The sequence below is a fragment of the Rutidosis leptorrhynchoides genome, chromosome 1 (assembly GCF_046630445.1).
Source record: "Rutidosis leptorrhynchoides isolate AG116_Rl617_1_P2 chromosome 1, CSIRO_AGI_Rlap_v1, whole genome shotgun sequence".
In the NCBI taxonomy this organism is placed as follows: Eukaryota; Viridiplantae; Streptophyta; class Magnoliopsida; order Asterales; family Asteraceae; genus Rutidosis; species Rutidosis leptorrhynchoides.
The window spans coordinates 592,545,696-592,565,768 of NC_092333.1; the positions used below are offsets into that span (position 1 = coordinate 592,545,696).

The 20,073-nt window shown below is 32.4% G+C and overlaps 1 protein-coding gene across 1 annotated transcript; it reads left to right on the forward strand.

Annotated features, from left to right (window-relative positions):
- The first annotated feature begins 1,360 nt into the window (after positions 1–1,360).
- LOC139883556 (aldehyde dehydrogenase family 2 member C4-like) lies at positions 1,361–18,857 on the forward strand. Its single transcript, XM_071867723.1, has 8 exons — positions 1,361–1,483; positions 9,183–9,325; positions 15,423–15,806; positions 17,598–17,861; positions 17,951–18,088; positions 18,171–18,308; positions 18,388–18,449; positions 18,584–18,857. Exons 1-8 carry the CDS (start codon positions 1,384–1,386, stop codon positions 18,855–18,857), a joined length of 1,503 nt encoding a protein of 500 aa, XP_071723824.1. The 5' UTR covers positions 1,361–1,383.
- Positions 18,858–20,073: the final 1,216 nt, after the last annotated feature.

Genomic DNA, 20,073 nt, shown 5'->3' on the forward strand with positions numbered 1-20,073 from the left:
GACTTCTCGTTTTTAACGCCGGGAAAATCACATTTAAAGGAAAAAGAACTATCAATATGATGTGGTTAGTTTAGGTTGTTTTACGTGTACGTATATGTATGAAAAATATCCCGAAATATTTAACGTTTTTTTAAAACGGTCCGTTTAGCGCATAGGTAGTTGAGTTGTGTTCGCAAAATTATTTCGAGGTGAACAGTGAAGTCGGGAAAATTTAACTCGCGGTGAGAGGGAAGATAAGTCCTGTTGAAAATTGGGGTGGAATTTGTTTAAGTTTGTTTAATAAAATAAGGATTTTACACTTTGTATACCTAATAAGTTTGCACATTTAACATTAGTTTGGGGGTTGTTTTGAAACTTTATTGTGTGATGTCGTTTTCAAGATGTTGAAACGATCAAACTTGGAATGTGGTTTAGTATGTAAATGTAAATGTAAATGTAAATGTAAATGTAAATGTAAATGTAAATAAATGTAAATGTAAATGTAAATGTAAATGTAAATGTAAATGTAAATGTAAATGTAAATAAATAAATGTAAATAAATGTAAATGTAAATAAATGTAAATGTAAATGTAAATGTAAATAAATAAATGTAAATTGATTTTTCTAAACTGTTTCTTTTCTTCTCAATTTCATTTTTATTGCATGCGATTTCCGCAACACCGTGCTCTTGATTTCTCCTTAGCATAATCGATTTCACACGGAATGTGGTTGATAAACAATTTAAATTTGTGATTAAATTAATTTCCTAACAATTAACATAATTGAACAATCGTATCGTAATTGAACCATTCTACTTCCTTCGTTTCAAATCTATCGTTCATTCTTCTATTTTGAGATTTTTCAAATTAATTATCCATTTTCATAAATGGAAAAAATATTAATGTGATAAAATGGTGGATAAAAAGTGAAGGGTAAGACTGGAATGCTAACAAAAAAAAATACATCAATCACTTTTTATTAAATTGTGTGTCGTTTGTCTATGAACAATAGAATTAGAACGGAGTATCATAATTAACATAATTGAACAATTATCTTAGTTAGCATCCGTTCAATTAGCAATGTGAAGATATACTAGTGTATAAAGCTTTTCAATTTTTTGTATTTAAAAAAAAAAAAAAAAAAAAAAAAAAAAAAAACGTTTTCATTTTTGTATTAGTATGCATTATTTTATATAAAAAATAATAATAAAATAAAATCAATTTAACAGTTCTATCATACGGAGTATTTGGCTATACACCCTTTTACTATACATAAATAATACGTAGACAAGCACTAAAATTGTTTTACACACACGTATATAATATATATAGTGGTGATGGTGTGTACAAGTACTACAAGAACAAAACAGGCACTAGCCAGATAAAAGAGAGGGAGACTGCATCTATGGCGGGTGAACTGGGATACTCGGAGATTAAAAACAAGATTGGTGACATCAGGTTTACAAAGCTCTTCATCAATGGAGATTTTGTGGATTCCATTTCAGGTTCAATTCTTCTTCTCTTATCTGTCTAGTCTCTACCCTATTTTCTTAAACTATATATGCTTGTTTCCTGTTAACTTAATGGATATTCATGCTTGTTTAAGTGAATACTTTCAAATAATTATGAAATAATATTAGAAAATTTTAAAAGTATATCGATAAGCTAGCACTTGAATGTAACTAGTTAATATCATCGATATTAATTTTACATCCACCAATATCATTGGTACCGTCGTTAGTATCGTCTTCCACTTGTTATTATAAATGGTGGCGTCTTTGGACCAATGGCGCGATTCTAGAATCAAAGCATACAGGGGTCCTATACAATTAAAGTCGTACTTTATATAAATCTTTTTTCAAATTACGATTGTTTACTTAAAAAAAATCATTAATTTTAAAAACATATGAGATCATATCTTTTAATTTAATGATGTCTTACAAATTTGGTAACAATTTATACATAAAATTAAAAAATAGTGGGGGTCCAGCAACCCCATAGCCAACAAAGTACATTCGCCTTTGCTTCGAGCATCCTCTGTTGCTTAAAGTTTGCGAGAACGTTCGAAGACAAGAGTGGATCTAATTTTTTTTTTTAAAGAATTTGTTTATGTTTTGTATATATAATAATAATAATATATAATAAAAGTATTACTGGTAAGTATGACTCTATAAAGTTTAGATCTTCAGTGATCGGATAATAGCGTTAAACTTGTTTAGAAAATGCTAACGTAAAGCTGAAATAACAATTCAGTTCTTTAGTTAAAATTAATCGAAGTTTTGTAGCTCCGCTAAATTGACTTAACCTAATTACCAACAACTCGATCCACTAAAAGAAATCAAAAACAATGTATAGTATACTGTAATGATTTTAATTAATAGGTTCATATATTTGTCTTGTATCCGTTTATTTGATTATCAACAAGAAACGTATACGTAAATGTAGGTTTACATCATTATCAATAGTTTGATAAGTTAATATATATATATATATATATATATATATATATATATATAGGACCAATCCATGGATAATCACTAAATGGGACACAAACTGGATAAGTAAAATTTCAATTTTTTTTTTATAAAAAAAACGATCCTTTAATATGCAAATAGAAGAAAACGAAAAAAATTTTAAAAAGTTTTTGAACAAAATCATTCGAAAATCGATGATGAATGGTAAACATCGATGATGAATGGTAAAAATTGATGATGAATGGTAAAATTAACCATTCATCTGGTTAATTTATCATTCATTTTTGTTCGCGATAAATGATAAAATTAATCAATGCTAAAAAAAAGTAGATGAATGGTTAATTTAACCATTCATCTATTTATGATGAATGATAAAAAAAATAGATGAATGGCTAATTTAACAATTCATCTGGGTTTTTTTAGCATTGATTAATTTTATCATTAATCGTAAACAAGATGAATGATAAATTAACCCGATGAATGGTTAATTTTACCATTCATCATTGATTTTTGAAAGATTTTGAACTTTTTTTTTATGAAAAAAATTGATTAGAGGTGCATTTTAATGCAGATTTATGAATGTAAAAAAAAATTAAAAAAAAAAAAAAATTTATTTTGCTTATCCGGTTTGTACTCCTTTTAAGCTTATCCATGAATCGTGCCCCTATATATATATATATATATATATATATATATATATATATATATATATATATATATATGAAATTTAACATCTACGAACATCTAAACTCTCTGTAATTTCATCTCTCTTAATTGATACAAATTTACAAGATACAACGAGGATATTTATAGACCCGAGATACAAGACCTTACTGCCCAATAAATGCAGCAACCCAACTAACTACATTAATTGCACCGTCCCAACTAACTACATTAATTGCACCGACTACCTACTAACATTAAATGTGTATTCGTATGTCTTATGTATTGTAACACTCCCCCTCAAGCTGGAGCATAGATATTGATCATGCCCAGCTTGTCACAAAACTGACGGATACAATTTCTAGGTAATGCTTTGGTGAATAAGTCAGCCAACTGTTCATTACTTTTGATATGAGGTGTTTGAATAATTCCTTCTTCTAACTTTTCTCGAGTAAAATGACAGTCAACTTCAATATGTTTGGTCCTTTCATGGAAAACGGGGTTGCTTGCAATATGAATAGCTGCTTTGTTATCACACCACAGATTCATTGGTTCGGACTGAGCAAAATCAATCTCGCTAAGAAGGTTACGAACCCAAATAAGTTCACAAGTTGTCTGGGCCATGGCTCGATACTCAGATTCCGCACTTGAACGAGATACCACATTTTGTTTCTTACTTTTCCAAGATACAAGATTTCCTCCAACAAAGACACAATAACCAGTTGTAGAGCGTTTAGTTGCAGGATCACCATTATAATCAGCATCAGAAAATCCCTCAATAGTGTGATGACCATGATTCTGGTATAAAAGACCACGACCAGGTGTACCTTTTAAGTACTTTAAGATATGAGTGACAGCATCCCAATGTGAGGTTCTCGGAGATGACAAGAACTGACTAACAACACTCACCGGGAAAGCAATATCAGGACGGGGGAGTGTAAGATAATTTAGCTTGCCAACAATCCTTCTATATTTTTCTGGGTTCATAAGAAGTTCTCCTTCGTCAGTTTTTAACTTTACACTAGGTATCATTGGTGTTTCACAAGTTTTTGCATTAATCATCCCAGAATCACTGAGCACATCAAGGCAATACTTTCTCTGAGATAAGAAAATACCTCTTTTATTTCGAGAGACTTCAATACCGAGAAAATATTTCAAAGGACCAAGGTCCTTCGTTTGAAATTGAGTACTTAAGAATGTTTTTAACTTGTGAATTCCTTCTTTATCACTCCCAGTAATTACAATGTCATCCACATAAACAACAAGCAAGATGCACCCAGAGTTTGATGAAGCGAAGAATACGGAGTGATCATATGCACTTCTTCTTAGGCCAAAGTTTCTAACTACCGCATTGAATTTTCCGAACCAGGCACGAGGAGATTGCTTCAAACCGTAAATTGCTTTTCATAATTTGCATACTTTACCAGACTCCCCCTGAGCAACAAACCCAGGTGGTTGCTCCATATAGACTTCTTCTTGCAAATTTCCATGTAAAAAAGCATTTTTCACATCAAGTTGGTGAAGTGTCCATTGATATGTAGCAGCTAAAGAAACGAATAATCTGATAGATGTGAGTTTAGCAACAGGAGAAAAGGTCTCAGAATAATCCACCCCATATGTTTGAGCATATCCCTTAGCAACTAAACGAGCTTTCAACCGTGCCAAAGAACCATCAGGATTAACCTTTACCGTGAAGACCCACTTACAACCAATTGCCTTTTTAGAAACAGGTAAGTTAACTAATGCCCAGGTGCCATTATGATCGAGTGCATTCATTTCCTCAATCATAGCAGCACGCCATCCAGAATGAGCCAAAGCTTCACCAACAGTTTTCGGAATGGAGACAGAGTCTAAAGTGGCAACAAAAGCACGAGAAGAGACGGACAATTTATCATAAGAGACAAAGGAAGCAATAGGATAAGTACACTTACGTTTACCTTTTCGAAGAGCAATCGGTATATCAGAATCAGAATCGAAAGATTGGGTATCATGAATATCACTAGAAACATTACTCGGTGACTCACCGGGAGGATCTACCGACGATGACTGTGGCTCAGGAGCGGGCACTGATGTAGGACGGGGTCGTCGACTGTATATATATTGAAAATGGTCAGTTTGTTCTGATGGTGTGGGCTCTGGTGTGGGATCTGGTGTATGATCTGGTGTGGGATCTGGTGTGGGATCTGGTGTGGGAACTTCCATGCTATATCTCAATAAGTCATCACTCTCCTCATGATTGCGAGAAATGGTTGTAGGAAAGAACGGTAATTCTTCTTGAAATGTGACGTCTCTGGATACAACATAGCGTTGGAGAGTTGGTGAAAAGCATCTATACCCTTTCTGAAGACGAGAGTATCCTAGAAAGACACACTTAATAGATTTAGGATCTAATTTGGTTAGGTGAGGTTAGGTGTCTCGAACAAAACAAGTGCTACCAAATATCTTAGGCTCGATTGGAAACAAGGATTTTGTAGGAAATAAAATACTATATGGAATATCACCATTAAGAACTTCAGACGGCATGCGATTTATAAGAAAGCACGCAGTTGATACGGCATCAGCCCAAAAAGGTTTTGGAACATTCATTTGAAATAATAGTGCTCGGGCCACCTCAAGAAGGTGTCTATTTTTTCGTTCCGCAACCCCATTTTGTGCTGGTGTATCAACACATGATGACTCATGCAGGATACCTTCTTGTAGCATATATGATTTAAAAGACTCTGAGAGAAATTCTTTTGCGTTATCACTTCTCAGAGTTAGAGCAGAAGTATGAAATTGTGTTTTTACTTCAGCAACAAAGGAACAAAAATGATTAAACACTTCCGAGCGACTTTTCATTAAATAAAGCCATGTAACACGAGAGTAGTCATCAATAAAAGTAACAAAATATTTAAAACCAGATTTTGATGTCACAGAACACGGACCCCAAACATCAGAATGTACTAATTCAAATGGGGACGCAGCCCGCTTATTGACTCTAGGACTTAAGTGGACTCGTTGATGCTTAGCGAACTGACAAGACTCACAATATAAAGAGGATAAACCGGAAAACTTAGAACATAGTTTCTTCAGATTCTGTAAAGAAGGATGACCTAACCGACAATGCATCATAAGAGGAGAGGATGACTTTGAGCAAACTAATGATCGGGGAATTTTTGTTGTAGTTTCAAGTATGTAAAGTCCATCAGATACCCGTCCTTTACCAATAATCTGTTTCGTCGAGAGATCCTGAAAGATACAAGAGTCAGGAAACAGTAAGGCTACACAATTTAAGTCACGAGTAAGTTTGCTGACGGATAGTAGGTTAAATGAGAAATTAGGCAGACACAAAACGGATGATAAAGATATAGATGGGGTGAGGTTGATAGTGCCGGAACCAAGAACAGGGGAGGTGGTACCATTTGCAATTGTGACATACGATGAGTGTGTATTGAAGTCAGAGTAAAGATGGTTATTACCTGTCATATGATCTGAGGCACCAGAATCAATGACCCATTTGGAGGCTGATGATAAGAGACACGTGTCATTACCTGTTTCGGCAAAAGCAGCGGTTGAAGTAGTAGGTTTCACAGATTCACCATTTGCAACAGTTGAAGATGCAGCATGTGCTGAAAGATTATTCCTCATATTTTGAGTTTGCAATTTCTTGCAAAATCGTTTAGTATGTCCAAGTTCATGACAATAAAAACACTCCACACCAGAATTAGTGGGTTCTTCCGTTGTTCTATCAGTATGGCCTCCTCTTGAACTTCCTCGATAACTTCCTCGATAACTTCCTCGATAGCCTCCACGAGACCTCCCTCCTCCTCTAAATCCTCCACGACTGACAAGAGCAGTGTTGTGCTCAGAAACTTGAGGTGTTTTAACATCCTCGTGACGGAGGACACGAGCAAATGTTTCTTGAAGAGAGGGAATTGTAGACTCGTTCAAAAACTGGGACTTAATAGCATCATGTTCTGGTCGTAAACCAGTTAGAAAGCTCATGACCGCTACTTGCTCACGTTGTGTCTGCATAGTCTTAATATCAGCACTCAAAGGCATCACAGAGTTAAACTCCTCATATGTTTTCTTAAATTCCATAACATAAGCCATTAAAGATCGATCGTGTTGTTCACCGCGATGAAAAGATTTGCACACATTAAATATTCTAGAGATATTGCTCTTTTCAGAATATAGAAAATCGAGATACTCCATAAGCTCTTTTACATACTCACAATGATTTACCAACGAAGTAACCGAAGATTCAATGGAATTCATAATTTGAAGAAAGAGTCTGGCGTCATTTTGTAGCCACAGATCCCGTGTATCATCTTTAGGAGGTTCGGAAGTAAGATGAGAAGCTTTTCCCATGCTCCTAAGATATACACGGATTGTCTTACTCCATTCAAAGAAGTTAGACCCATTAAGTTTATTGTCGGTCAAACGGGCTGCAATAGGGATAGTCTCGCTTAAATTACCATCTATTTTCTTTTCATCGCTCATTTTTTTTTTTTTTTTTTTAACTCAAAAATAAAATTAAATAAAAGATATAAATAAATAATAGAAGTTTTGACTTTGGAAAATAAAGGTCCACTAGCAAAGCTTGCTAAGTGGATATAATAGGAGAGAGTACCAGAAAGTGAGTTTCTACCAAAAGAAAAAAAACACAGCCGACCTTTTTTTTTTTTTTTTTTTTTTTTTTTTTTCCTTCTCCTTCGGCGAGCAACCTGAAAGGTGATCGGAATCAAGAGAGAGACACTCGGACTAAACAATCGACGGTGAACAGTGATACACGCGCTCTCACGCGCCGGTGAACGGACGGAGTGCGACGGAGATAGGCGGCGCGTGTGGGTTCTGTGGTGGCCGGAATTCAAATTAAATTTCAGGGTTTGCTATTCGAGAACTTCTGAATCGATTGGCGAGGGTGGTGAGATCAGAAAATGACATCAAAGTGGCCAATTTTTATTGACAGTGACGATCGATGGTGATGACAGTGGTGATGGTGATGACAGTGGTGACTATAGACTCAAACGATAACAGGTACGCTCTGATACCATGAAATTTAACATCTACGAACATCTAAACTCTCTGTAATTTCATCTCTCTTAATTGATACAAATTTACAAGATACAACGAGGATATTTATAGACCCGAGATACAAGACCTTACTGCCCAATAAATTCAGCAACCCAACTAACTACATTAATTGCACCGTCCCAACTAACTACATTAATTGCACCGACTACCTACTAACATTAAATGTGTATTCGTATGTCTTATGTATTGTAACAATATATATATATATATATATATATATATATATATATATATATATATATATATATATATATATATATATATATATATATATATATATATATATATATATATATATATATATATATATAATTAGATAATCAAGTTCAAATGAAAAAAACTAAATATTGCGAGAAGAATGATTTCGAGAAAGAATAAACTCTCGCTCTATTGGCACCAATGGATGTTGAATCCTAGCTTCTATGTTTCAAACAATAGAACCGGGATTGGCTAATTCTCGTTGCTTCATTCGTTTTTAATCATTTTTTGTGTTTATGCTTCAATCTTTTGAAGTATCATGTTCATTTGTACATATGTATATTGCCTCGTGGCGATTCGAACCTCGTTGTATATTGTTATGTATATAATACCATTGCTTGCTTTTCAAAAAAAAAAAAAAAAAAAAAAAAAAAGAATGATTTCGATACCACATTTTTAATAGTAAAACATGACCGTTACCAACGGTGCCATCGAGGGTGTACCGAAGGACATGTTTAGGGGGCGTACCCGTTAGGAATGATCTAAGTAAACCAGATATAATTGACCCTACTGATTGAATCTAGCCGTCCATGCCATAAGCAAATCCTACCCATAATTATATAATATATCGGTTTACTAACTTACTCCGTAGTATACTAAGTTGGTAAACGATAGCAACTTAACGTCTTTAATAGTAATACTATGATACTATCTTATTAGTGATATTTTACTCGAAATTTTGTTTTTTTGTTTTTTTTTTTTTTTTTTTTTTTTTTTTTTGTAAATGAAACAGGAAAAACATTTGTGACAATAGATCCGAGAACAGAAGAAGTAATAGCGAATATCGCAGAAGGTGATAAAGAAGACATCGATTTGGCAGTGAAAGCTGCCAGACAAGCTTTTGATCATGGTTCGTGGCCTCGTTTGCCTGGTTTTGTAAGTTACTTACATTAATAATAATACTTTGTTTAAAAAATAGTTAATTAATCTTCATTTTATAATTAATTGACAAATTAATTAAATTAACAAGTAGTTAATAGTCTAATAAATACATACTCTAATACTCCGTAATAGACTAGTTCATTATGACAGCACCATAATGTGATTTGACAATGTCAAAAGATAATGCGGAGTAAACGATAAGATTAAAAAAGATAATTATCAAGATAATCTAAATTAACGTCATTTTAACATGCTTGATTAATATATGTTAAGTAGAACTTAACTTTTATTTTTTTAATGATCGATAATACAACAATATAATTATTTAGTGGGTTACAAATACATAGGTTAGTTACAATATTATATGCTGAGTGGACCTTTTAGTTCTTCCTGTAAAGTACAATACGTAATAGTACTTTTATTATTATTTTTAAAGCTGCTTAGTACTAATTGCTAAAGGGGGATGATTCTAACACACTATTTTTTGATCCTCACACATCTATTTTAACCTTTTACTCTTCTAATAATACTCCATTTCTTTAAATTGGTGTGTGAGGATCAAAAAAATGTGTGTTAGAATCATCCCTTATTGCGAAAGTGTGAAGTTTGTTGGTATCAATTTTTAAAAGAATTTAATATAAGAACTAGTAAAATGATCCGTGAAATTACGAGTTTGTTTAAATAAAATAATTTAATGACATATTTTAGGTATTAAGTGAATGTAAATGCTAAATTCATTTATTTTAATGACCCGCTTGACTAAGAAATTTGTCTTTATTTTTACAAATATATAGAGATATGTATTTTCACATACATATGTAACGTAATTAATTTCGTAAAAAGAATCCATATTTGAATATTAATAATATAATAATTATAATTATAATTATAATTATAATTATAATTATTATATTAAAAGTAAATAATAATTATAAAGTTTGCTCAGAGTTGAGTATTTATATATTTAATAATAATAATAATTATTAGTAATAATAAATTACTTTTAAATTTTTTTAGAAAATTAAAATTAACTTTATGAGAGATTAGTATTTTCTTTTATAAAAGATTTCATATTATTTTTTTAATTACATTAATATATAATTATGATATCATCATTATGAAAATAAAGGATAATTAGCTTAATGATGACATCATCATTTTAGAGCTTTATATGACTATATAATTATCATACAATTATGAAACGTAAAAGAGAATATATGTCATCTTTTAAAACCATACTTTTGATATTCAAATTTAATTATTTTGTTTTGAAGGTCATAGTTTAAATGTCTTGAACCCGCTAAAAGAGTTAGTAACATCGAATCTCATGTTAATGGTTGATTAAGTAAAAATAAATATTTTAAGGCAATCTTGCAATCTGAAACAAACTTTGGGGACCGTCTATGTAATTATGTCGTGCATTACACAAATTAAATGTCGTTAGGTTTAGAACCATCGATGTACATTCTAAAAATCATAGGGACTACCGATATTATTTAAAGAAAAGGATTATCAGTATAATTTTGATAACCACGTGAATCATTATTATAATTAACTCTTATAAATATTTGTCTTTAGAAATATAACTAATTGAAATGGGGGATGATTCTAACACACCATTTTTTGATCCTCACACACCTATTTTAACCTTTTACTCTTCTAATAATACCCCATTTTTTTAAATTGGTGTGTGAGGATTAAAAAAGTGTGTGTTAGAATCATCCCCCAATTGAAATAGTACGATACTTTCCGCGTTAAAATAATAGGATATCCAATCTATATATCTATATACTAGTTTTATGAGCCCGTGCGTTGCACGGAAATCGTAAATTTATGTTTTGTAAATGTAAATACCAGACTTTGAGCATGTGTGTTGCACGGAAGTCGTAACTTTATGTTTTCACAAATGTAAATATCGGTTTTGAGCTCGTGCGTTGGATAACTTTTAATGAGCAAAAGACTTTTAATGAGCAAAAAAAAAAAAAATGTGTAATAATATCAAATGATTAAGGTATTTAAAAGTCGTTTACTGAATTTCAAAAACATCATGATTATCATCAAATATTTATTAAAAAAATAGTAAATTCAAAGTGTACCACTAAAATATAATATATGTAACATGCTGAGTTCTCAAAAGTGATACGTAGTAATATTTATAGAGAATTTTCGTAATACATATATTTCTTGAGTTGTTGCAAGTAATAGACATAATATGAGGCATTGCCTCAGTGGTTTCCAAGCCTTAATAGGGGGAGTCGCGTTTAGTTTTCAAGCAACTCGGGTTCAATTCCGATAAGGGAGAGGTTTTCTCCATGATTTTCCGCGATTAGTTGTCAAGCAAGCTGGAACCCGCAATTAGTTGCCAAGCAACCCGGGTCGATCCTTAGAGTTTCCTACCTAGCGTGTGTGAGTCTCAAATGAGAGTAATAAATTATAATTTATTATTATAAAACTATATTTAATATCTAATTGAAATTACGTAAAATATAAGATATAATATTTTGTAATAATAAATTAAAATATTATGGGACTCTTGTATATTTAAAATATTTTTTATATTTAATATTATGGGATTAATAAAAACGGATATTAAATAAACGGAAATTGATGAAAGAGAAAACTTGTGGGACTCTTGTATTTTGTAATCGTCGATTAACGATATGTAAATATTAACAATGTATAGATAATAAATAAATGTATAGATAAGTTTCGATTGATTTGGAATCTTCTTAAATATAGTGTATAAGATAATTACTATAAATTATAAGTTAACCACAAATCGCCAAATAAGCAAATTTAACCAGAATTCATAACAGACTGACACGTAGGATTATTGGCACACGCTTTATAATAATGTATAGATTTCTATAAAAGAGAGATTAAATTAGGTTACATGTCATTAGCTCATTAAATATTGCATATTAAGCCAAGTGTAATTTTCACATCACAATTATTCATGAGTTTTATTATATATACCCTTAACGTCCTTTATAATTACATATTTACCCAAATAAATCATATAATATCATGTATACCCAATTTAAATACTAAAATGATCATATATACCCATTCAATTTAAAAAATTCACTAAACCCAATTTTACACAATTTAATTCCCTATTTGATCCATACTCTTTTATACTACTACGATCATCAGAAAAACTACAGACATTTATTCATACACACATGTCCTATTATTATAGTATATTTATACACACATTTGTTCATATAAAATCATAAGAAAAACTACCGAACAATTTTTAATACTAATTTTGAGGGAATGGTAACGTATTACTCTGTATTATTAAAATTATACCATTACATAATTAGCTTCAACAGATTTCTTAAATCTGATAGAACTCGAGGAATTTTTTGTTGTTGCAACTACACGCAATATGAAATATATATGTATTTTATAGTCCCATTCCGTCAATGAAACATACTAACATACTATAAATGCGTCTTTTATAAGAGTTTTCGGCGATCGTCGGAGCACATTGAAAACGGCGACACATGGGCGGTTTTGTTTCTAAGAACAACCATTAATTAAAGATCTGTTAATTTGTTTATTGTAATTAAAATGAAAAGAATTGGAACGGAGGGAGTACTTAATTTGTTTGTGGAGATATAACGTCAAAGAAAAAAATTGATACAAAATTTGTTTGTTGGAGAGAAGGTTGAAAAATAGTGGTTTATAAACCTTCAACATAAAATATATTTATGTTCCTTCTCTAACCTCTAATGTATGAACTTGGTGGAAGCTATAACTGATTCTAAGAGCTAGACCGACTGTATTTCCCTAACTTCTAAATTATGAAATTGGTTCCAACACTTCTTTGTCCATTTTATTTTAATCTTATTGATTCTTCTGTGCTATTTGTGATAGTCAAAATATGATGTAACATATTATTTGAAAGATACACATTTAAAATATTTTAATGAATCAATAACAAAATGGGTAAACTTTGACCCTTTTGATGTGGTCAACTAATCAAACTCATTACTATTTTATCTAAACTTTCAAATAGTAACCGCTATGACCTATTGAAAATAGAGTACGGGCTCAAATTAACCACACTCAAGTTATTGGGTCGACATGTCTCCCCTTAAACGTAACCACAAATATTTTTTGGAAATGTTGATCAAGCTTCATAAAATTTGAATAAATGACTTATTTAAAACGGATTTTGAGTAGTCGTGCAACACACAGACTCAGAACCCAGTATTATATATATGGCAAAACTTGGCAAGTATATATATATAGAAGTTCAACATATTTAATGACTTAAGATTTTCACACGCTTTATGATTTATGTTCCATAATAGAAATATCTTAATTTTAAATATTCCGATCCAACTAAGTGGAATTTGAATGAGTATATGTGAACAAATCAATCGCTTAACATTTGTTTATATTACGATACGTTTTTTTTTTAAAAAAATATAATTAATTGAAATTGATTTATCTAATAAATTGACATGTCATCACTTTTTAAAATAGAGGTTAAATAAGATTGTTACATAAAATTTTTAAAATCTCGTTCTATATAATAACTAGTTGTTTGAGCTCGTGCACTTATTTGTATAAATTAGGTTTTGATAATGTTAATATTCATACTTATTAAATATATAATACGGTTACAATAAAAAACCCTTTATTACTGATAATATATGTATTGGAAATATTAATATTGAAAATACTAAAGCATAAATTATGAACCCGTCTGTTGAAATCATTTCAACTTTAAATGATAAATAATCGATAAAATATTAAACATGAGTTCCTAAAAAGTGTATGAATAATTAGATACATAAATAGATAGATGGATAGATACGGAGTACTTAATTTGGAGTAGTAATAGGAATATTTGTTTTTTAGGGCAATAGGATTATTTGTTATCATCAATCTATGAAGTATTTTGGAAATAAACGAATGATTTATCACAGGGAAATAATACTACGTCATTTTTTCTTCTTCTCATTTTCTAGAATTCAAAGTAGCACTACACTATACTTAATACGTTGTGGTAAAATGTTGATAACCAGTACAAAAAAACTTAACTGATTCACTCAGGGCCTGTTTACTTTTTCCCCATTAAGTTGCTAAATGGGTATATGGGGCTATATGGATATAGATAGTTTTATGAAGTAAGTTATGTAAGAGTAATTGTTGTTTACTTTTTATACTTAATTAGAATCTTATTAATATCAAAATGACCATCTTAGCCTTAATGCATACAATCAATCAATTGTAAAATTTGAAATATAATATAAATGAGTTGAAGTAAATTATGTTTATATACATATACTACTCGTACATAAATAAATAGATTTGTTTATAAGTAACTCAATATATCAACAAAACATGTGGCCAAAGAAGTAAAGAAACATCACGTTACCATTTAATTGTTAATTAATACTCCGTATAATATAGAAAGTGGAGGTTACAGTGGTAAAAAAAGTCAGCCATATGGGAAACACACTTTCTCGCCTGACCGAATAATGCATGTATATAGATTGTATTAATATTTAAGTCATAAGTAAACACTCATGCTGGGTGACCGATTAATCTCTTCAGCCCATTAAGTTCAAAAAGCCAAAAGTAAACATGCCCTCAGTGATTATGACTATATTATTCAGTCGCTTGAAACCAGAACTTTACACTATTTCTGATACACATCACAACAACAACAATACCCAATCCCACAAAAGTGGGGTATGGGAGAGGTAGGTGTAGACAATCATTCCTCGTACCCTAGATTAGAAGGAAGTCGCTACTCCACCCGCGAGTATAGAACCCGCGCCTAGATAAGGTCGTCCATCCCTCTACTCTAGAGCAAAAAAGATTGCTTCCAAAAAGGACCTCCGGCCAGATGTGCTCATAAAAACGAAATAGATAGGGCAAAAGATACGTACCTGTAAGGGTTATGTGCGCCTAGCAAGATGCAACCAAACACAGTAACCAAAAAGGGAACAGATTATACTTCTTAAATGATACACATGTTGAATCAAATATAATCACAACAGATTATACTTCTTAAATGACATCATATTCTTTTCGCATATAACATCAGATTTCAAATACATTTCAGGAGAGGGGTAAGTTAATGAACAAATTCGCAGATCTGATAGAAGAAAACCTTGAAGAACTAGCAACATTAGAAACAATTGATACCGGCAAAGTTTTTAATTACGAGAAACACGTCGAAGTTCCTGATCTAATCAAAGAACTTCGCTATTATGCTGGTGCAGCGGATAAAATTCATGGAAAAACGTTAAAATTATCTAGCGAATTACAAGGTTACACGTTACTTGAGCCCATCGGTGTTGTTGGCCTTATAATTCCTTGGAACTTTCCTAGCGCAATGTTTATTCTTAAATGTGCCCCAGCCTTAGCCGCTGGCTGCACTATGGTCGTCAAGCCTGCTGAACAAGCACCACTTCCAGTTCTCTACTTAGCCCACTTGGCTAAACGTGTAAGTGAACCATTTGTATTTTTTACTCAGATATACGCGATCCATTTAGATTTTTCAGCGACTGTTTTCAACCATTTTTTTCGTGAACATAGAAAGATATGTTTTCTAGGGAGGTTTGAATCTGAGAACTCTCGCGTGAGAAAATTAGGGTCCCAACCACTCTGCGTCGGATTTTGAGGTGTGTAAGATGTGAAATTGCACATGGCTCAAAATCAGGGGCTCAAAATATAACCCAACAATATATTATTTGGTCCAGTTATTTATAAGGTTTTAAAAATTGTACACTTATTATAGTATTATTTAACTTATATATATATATATATATATATATATATATATATATATATATATATATATATATATATATATATATATATATATATATATATATATATATATAGGGGCAGGATCAATGGGGAAGTAACCAAACGGGGGGAAGCGGGTGGAAGCAAATTTTATTTTATTTTTTCGTTTTTTTGGAATTTTTTTTTCCGACATCAAGATCACACCAAAATATGAACATTTAGAAGAGACACTTCGTGATGAATGTTATTATTTAGGCGGGAAAACGATCGACAAAAATAACATTCAAGATAATATTGTTCGTGAAGAATATGAACGTTTTTTTTCTTCCATGTTTTGTAAAGTAAAATTTAGCCCGATTTAGAGTTTAGGGTTTAGGGTTTAGGGTTTAGGGTTTAGGGTTTGGTGTTTTGGGTTTATTCCATAAACCCAAAACACCAAACCCTAAACCCTAAACTCTAAACCGTCCGTGTTAAAAACTCAATCTAAATCCTAAATCTAAACCCTAAAGTAAACCCTAAACCCTAAATTTCTAAACCCTAATATCTAAACCCTATAAACCCTAATATCTAAACCCCAATAGCTAAAACCTCAACATACGCTCGAAAAACACGATAATTGTTATATATTACTTCTTCGAGCGTTTTCCCGCTAAAATAAAAACATTTATCACAAAGTGTTCGTGAACAAAGTTTTTTCAAAAAAACGAAAAAAAAAAGTTTTTGCTTCCCCCCGCTTCCCCCCGATTGGTTACTTCCCTCTTGATCCTACCACTATATATATATATATATATATATATATATATATATATATATATATATATATATATATATATATATATATATATATATATATATATATATATATATATATATATATAACTTTTCATATAGAAATGGGCTCTTTTTGCTTATTGAATAGGGATTATCACCAAAAAACCCATTTTTTTAACCTTTTGTGCAAGAAAGCCCAAAAAGAAAAAAAAAATTGTCAATTTGCCCTCGCAAGGAGCAAGATGTCTTGCTCCCTTGCGCCTTGCGTCCTTGCGTCCTTGCGACCTTGGTTTCACCTGGGAGCAAGGAGAAAGGTGCCTCTTGCTCCCTTGCTTCCACCTGGGAGCAAGGTGCATCTTGCTCCCTTGCTTCCACCTGGGAGCAAGGACGCAAGGTGCCTCTTGCTCCCTTGCTCCCAGGTGGAAGCAATGACGCAAGGTGCATCTTGCTCCTTGCTCCCATGTGGAAGCAAGGACGCAAGGCGCAAGGGAGCAATGCACCTTGCTCCTTGCGAGGGCAAATTGGTAATTATTTTTCTTTTTGGGCTCTCACGCACAAAAGGTCAAAAATGGGTTTTTTGGTGTTTCCCTATTGAACAGACCCTTTAAAATTAACAGCACGACCAGTAGACTATCTTGGATGATTAAGCGAACCGTTTAGGCTCGTGTTTAATGACTTGAATCTAATGAATAACATTGATTTGTTTTCTTAATAGGCGGGGATCCCAAACGGGGTCATCAATATTGTGACAGGATTCGGACATATAGCAGGTGCTGCTGTAGCGTCACACATGGTTATAGACGCCGTTAGTTTCACTGGGTCAACTGAAGTTGGAAGACTAATAATGCAAGCTGCAGCTACAAGTAATTTGAAATCGGTTACTCTTGAACTTGGGGGCAAATCCCCTCTTGTAATCTTTGACGACGCAAATGTTGAACAAGCCGCAAGTCTTGCTCTTTTCGGGTGTCTTGCTAACAAAGTATTTTACAAGTTTTATTTAACTCATTGACATACCTTTGTGGACAAAAATATGTACCTATGTTCTAAAACTCATTGTTTTATGTACAGGGAGAAATATGTGTGAGTAGTTCACGGGTATATGTTCAAGAAGGGATTTATGATGAGTTTGTGAAGAAAATTGTCGAAAAGGCAAAAACATTGGTCGTTGGTGATCCATTTGATCCTTCTACTACTCAAGGGCCACAAGTAATATTCAAGTAACGTTAACCTTGTCGATTAAGAGGATATGTTACGATTGTAAGTAACATTTTACTTTCTACTTTCGTAGGTGGACAAGAAACAGTACGAGAGAGTACTTTCATACATCGATCGAGGAAAGAAAGAAGGCGCATCTTTGTTAATCGGTGGCAACCCTCGCGAAGGAAAGGGATACTTTATTGAGCCGACTATATTTATAGATGTCACGGTATGTGTTAACTGTAACATCTTAGTTATTAAGTTCGAAATGTTGATTTGCATATAAAATATGCATCGTTGTTAACCAGGATGATATGATCATCGCAAAAGATGAAATCTTCGGTCCGGTTATGTCCCTTATGAAGTTCAAGTAAGTCCTTATCTGACCTATTAGTAATTTATTTAATTTAATCCAGCCTTAAAAGACTAAGTTCAAAAAAGGATAGAAATTGTCACGTTATCTAGCTTCAATGGATTCTTACGTGTATATGTTTAAAATTGCAGGACGATTGAAGAGGCGATTACGAAAGCTAATACAACTATATATGGTTTAGCAGCTGGAATTATGACTAATGACTTAAACATAGCTAATAGGGTGTCGAGATCAATTCGGGCTGGTGTCATTTGGATAAACTGTTACCTGAAATTCGATGCAGGGTGTCCTGTTGGAGGATACAAAATGAGCGGTTTCGGAAGGGATCATGGCATAGAAGCTCTGGAGAAGTATCTTCAAACCAAAGCTGTTGTCACACCAATTTACAACTCCCCATGGTTATAAACGCTTGCCGTTTTATAAATTAATAATGTTTTAACATTGTTGTCTGTCCTGTTGATTTGTTGTTGGGAGTTTTGAACATTACCACATTGTTGTGTGATATCGGTTGTTACTGTCAGTGTTAATTGTGTGTTAAAGATATAATAAAGTTGGGCATATCCCATATACTTGTTGGCTAAATATACAATAGTTTTATTAATAATACAAGGAATTTATAGGTTCATCGTTGGCTGGCTATATTTTATCTCTTGATAAATGTGGGCTCGAAAACTGGGTTTTTCTTCTAAACTGGACTTCATATTCTTCTGCACTTAACATATGTTTAGCTAAAATCAAGGATTTAGTGAATTTGATTAAGTAATAATGAATTACTTATGGACCAAGTTAAATGTATAGGTCAAAGTATGCTTAGGGAACAAGTTATGAGAAAATATTGTATATATTTAGTTTCTATATATTGTATTCTAGCTTATTGTACAAGTCTTGTATGTATTATAAATATCAATGAAATCATCCTCATTGTGGAGAATTATTTTCTAATATGGTATCAGCCTAATCGATCATGTCAACCACTCTAAATTCGTTTCTTCTTCTTTTCTAATATCCTTTCCTTTTTTATCGACCCTTTTCTTTTTCTCATGTATTCGTCTTATCCTCTAGGTTATCGAAATTGGTCACAAACCTGTCGATTATCTTGTCTATTTTTTTTTTCTCTTTCCGAACATTCAAACCTCCCAAAAATCAATACTTTAATCAACTGCCACCAAGTGCAACATGTTTGTTTTCCATTGACTCTCAATTACCTCTCTGACACACAATCACTTTATTGCTTCCAAAATTTAGTTGTTACAGAGTAGTTCTTATTCTTCTTGTCCATCATCGAGTATATTACCTAGTAATTAGGTGGCTGACGGCTGTAATTTATTTTTTGAGGAAGTCGACTTTCTTTATAAGTGGTTGATTACAATTTAATTTCTATATATTCTCCACCCGATCATTGAGCAATCATGGCCATGATCGTATAGTTAATTTTTTTTTTTTGTCGAGTGGATTTTTTTCCAGAGATTGAGTCAGGCCCCTATGTGTGTGCCGCCATCTCTACAGCGAGTCCGAGTCAGGCCCCCATGTGTGTGCCGCCGTCTCTTTACATCGCCGACACATTTATCTTCTTCTCTTTTCTTCAATCTCAACTTTCTTCAATTTCTTTTCTTAAAAAAAA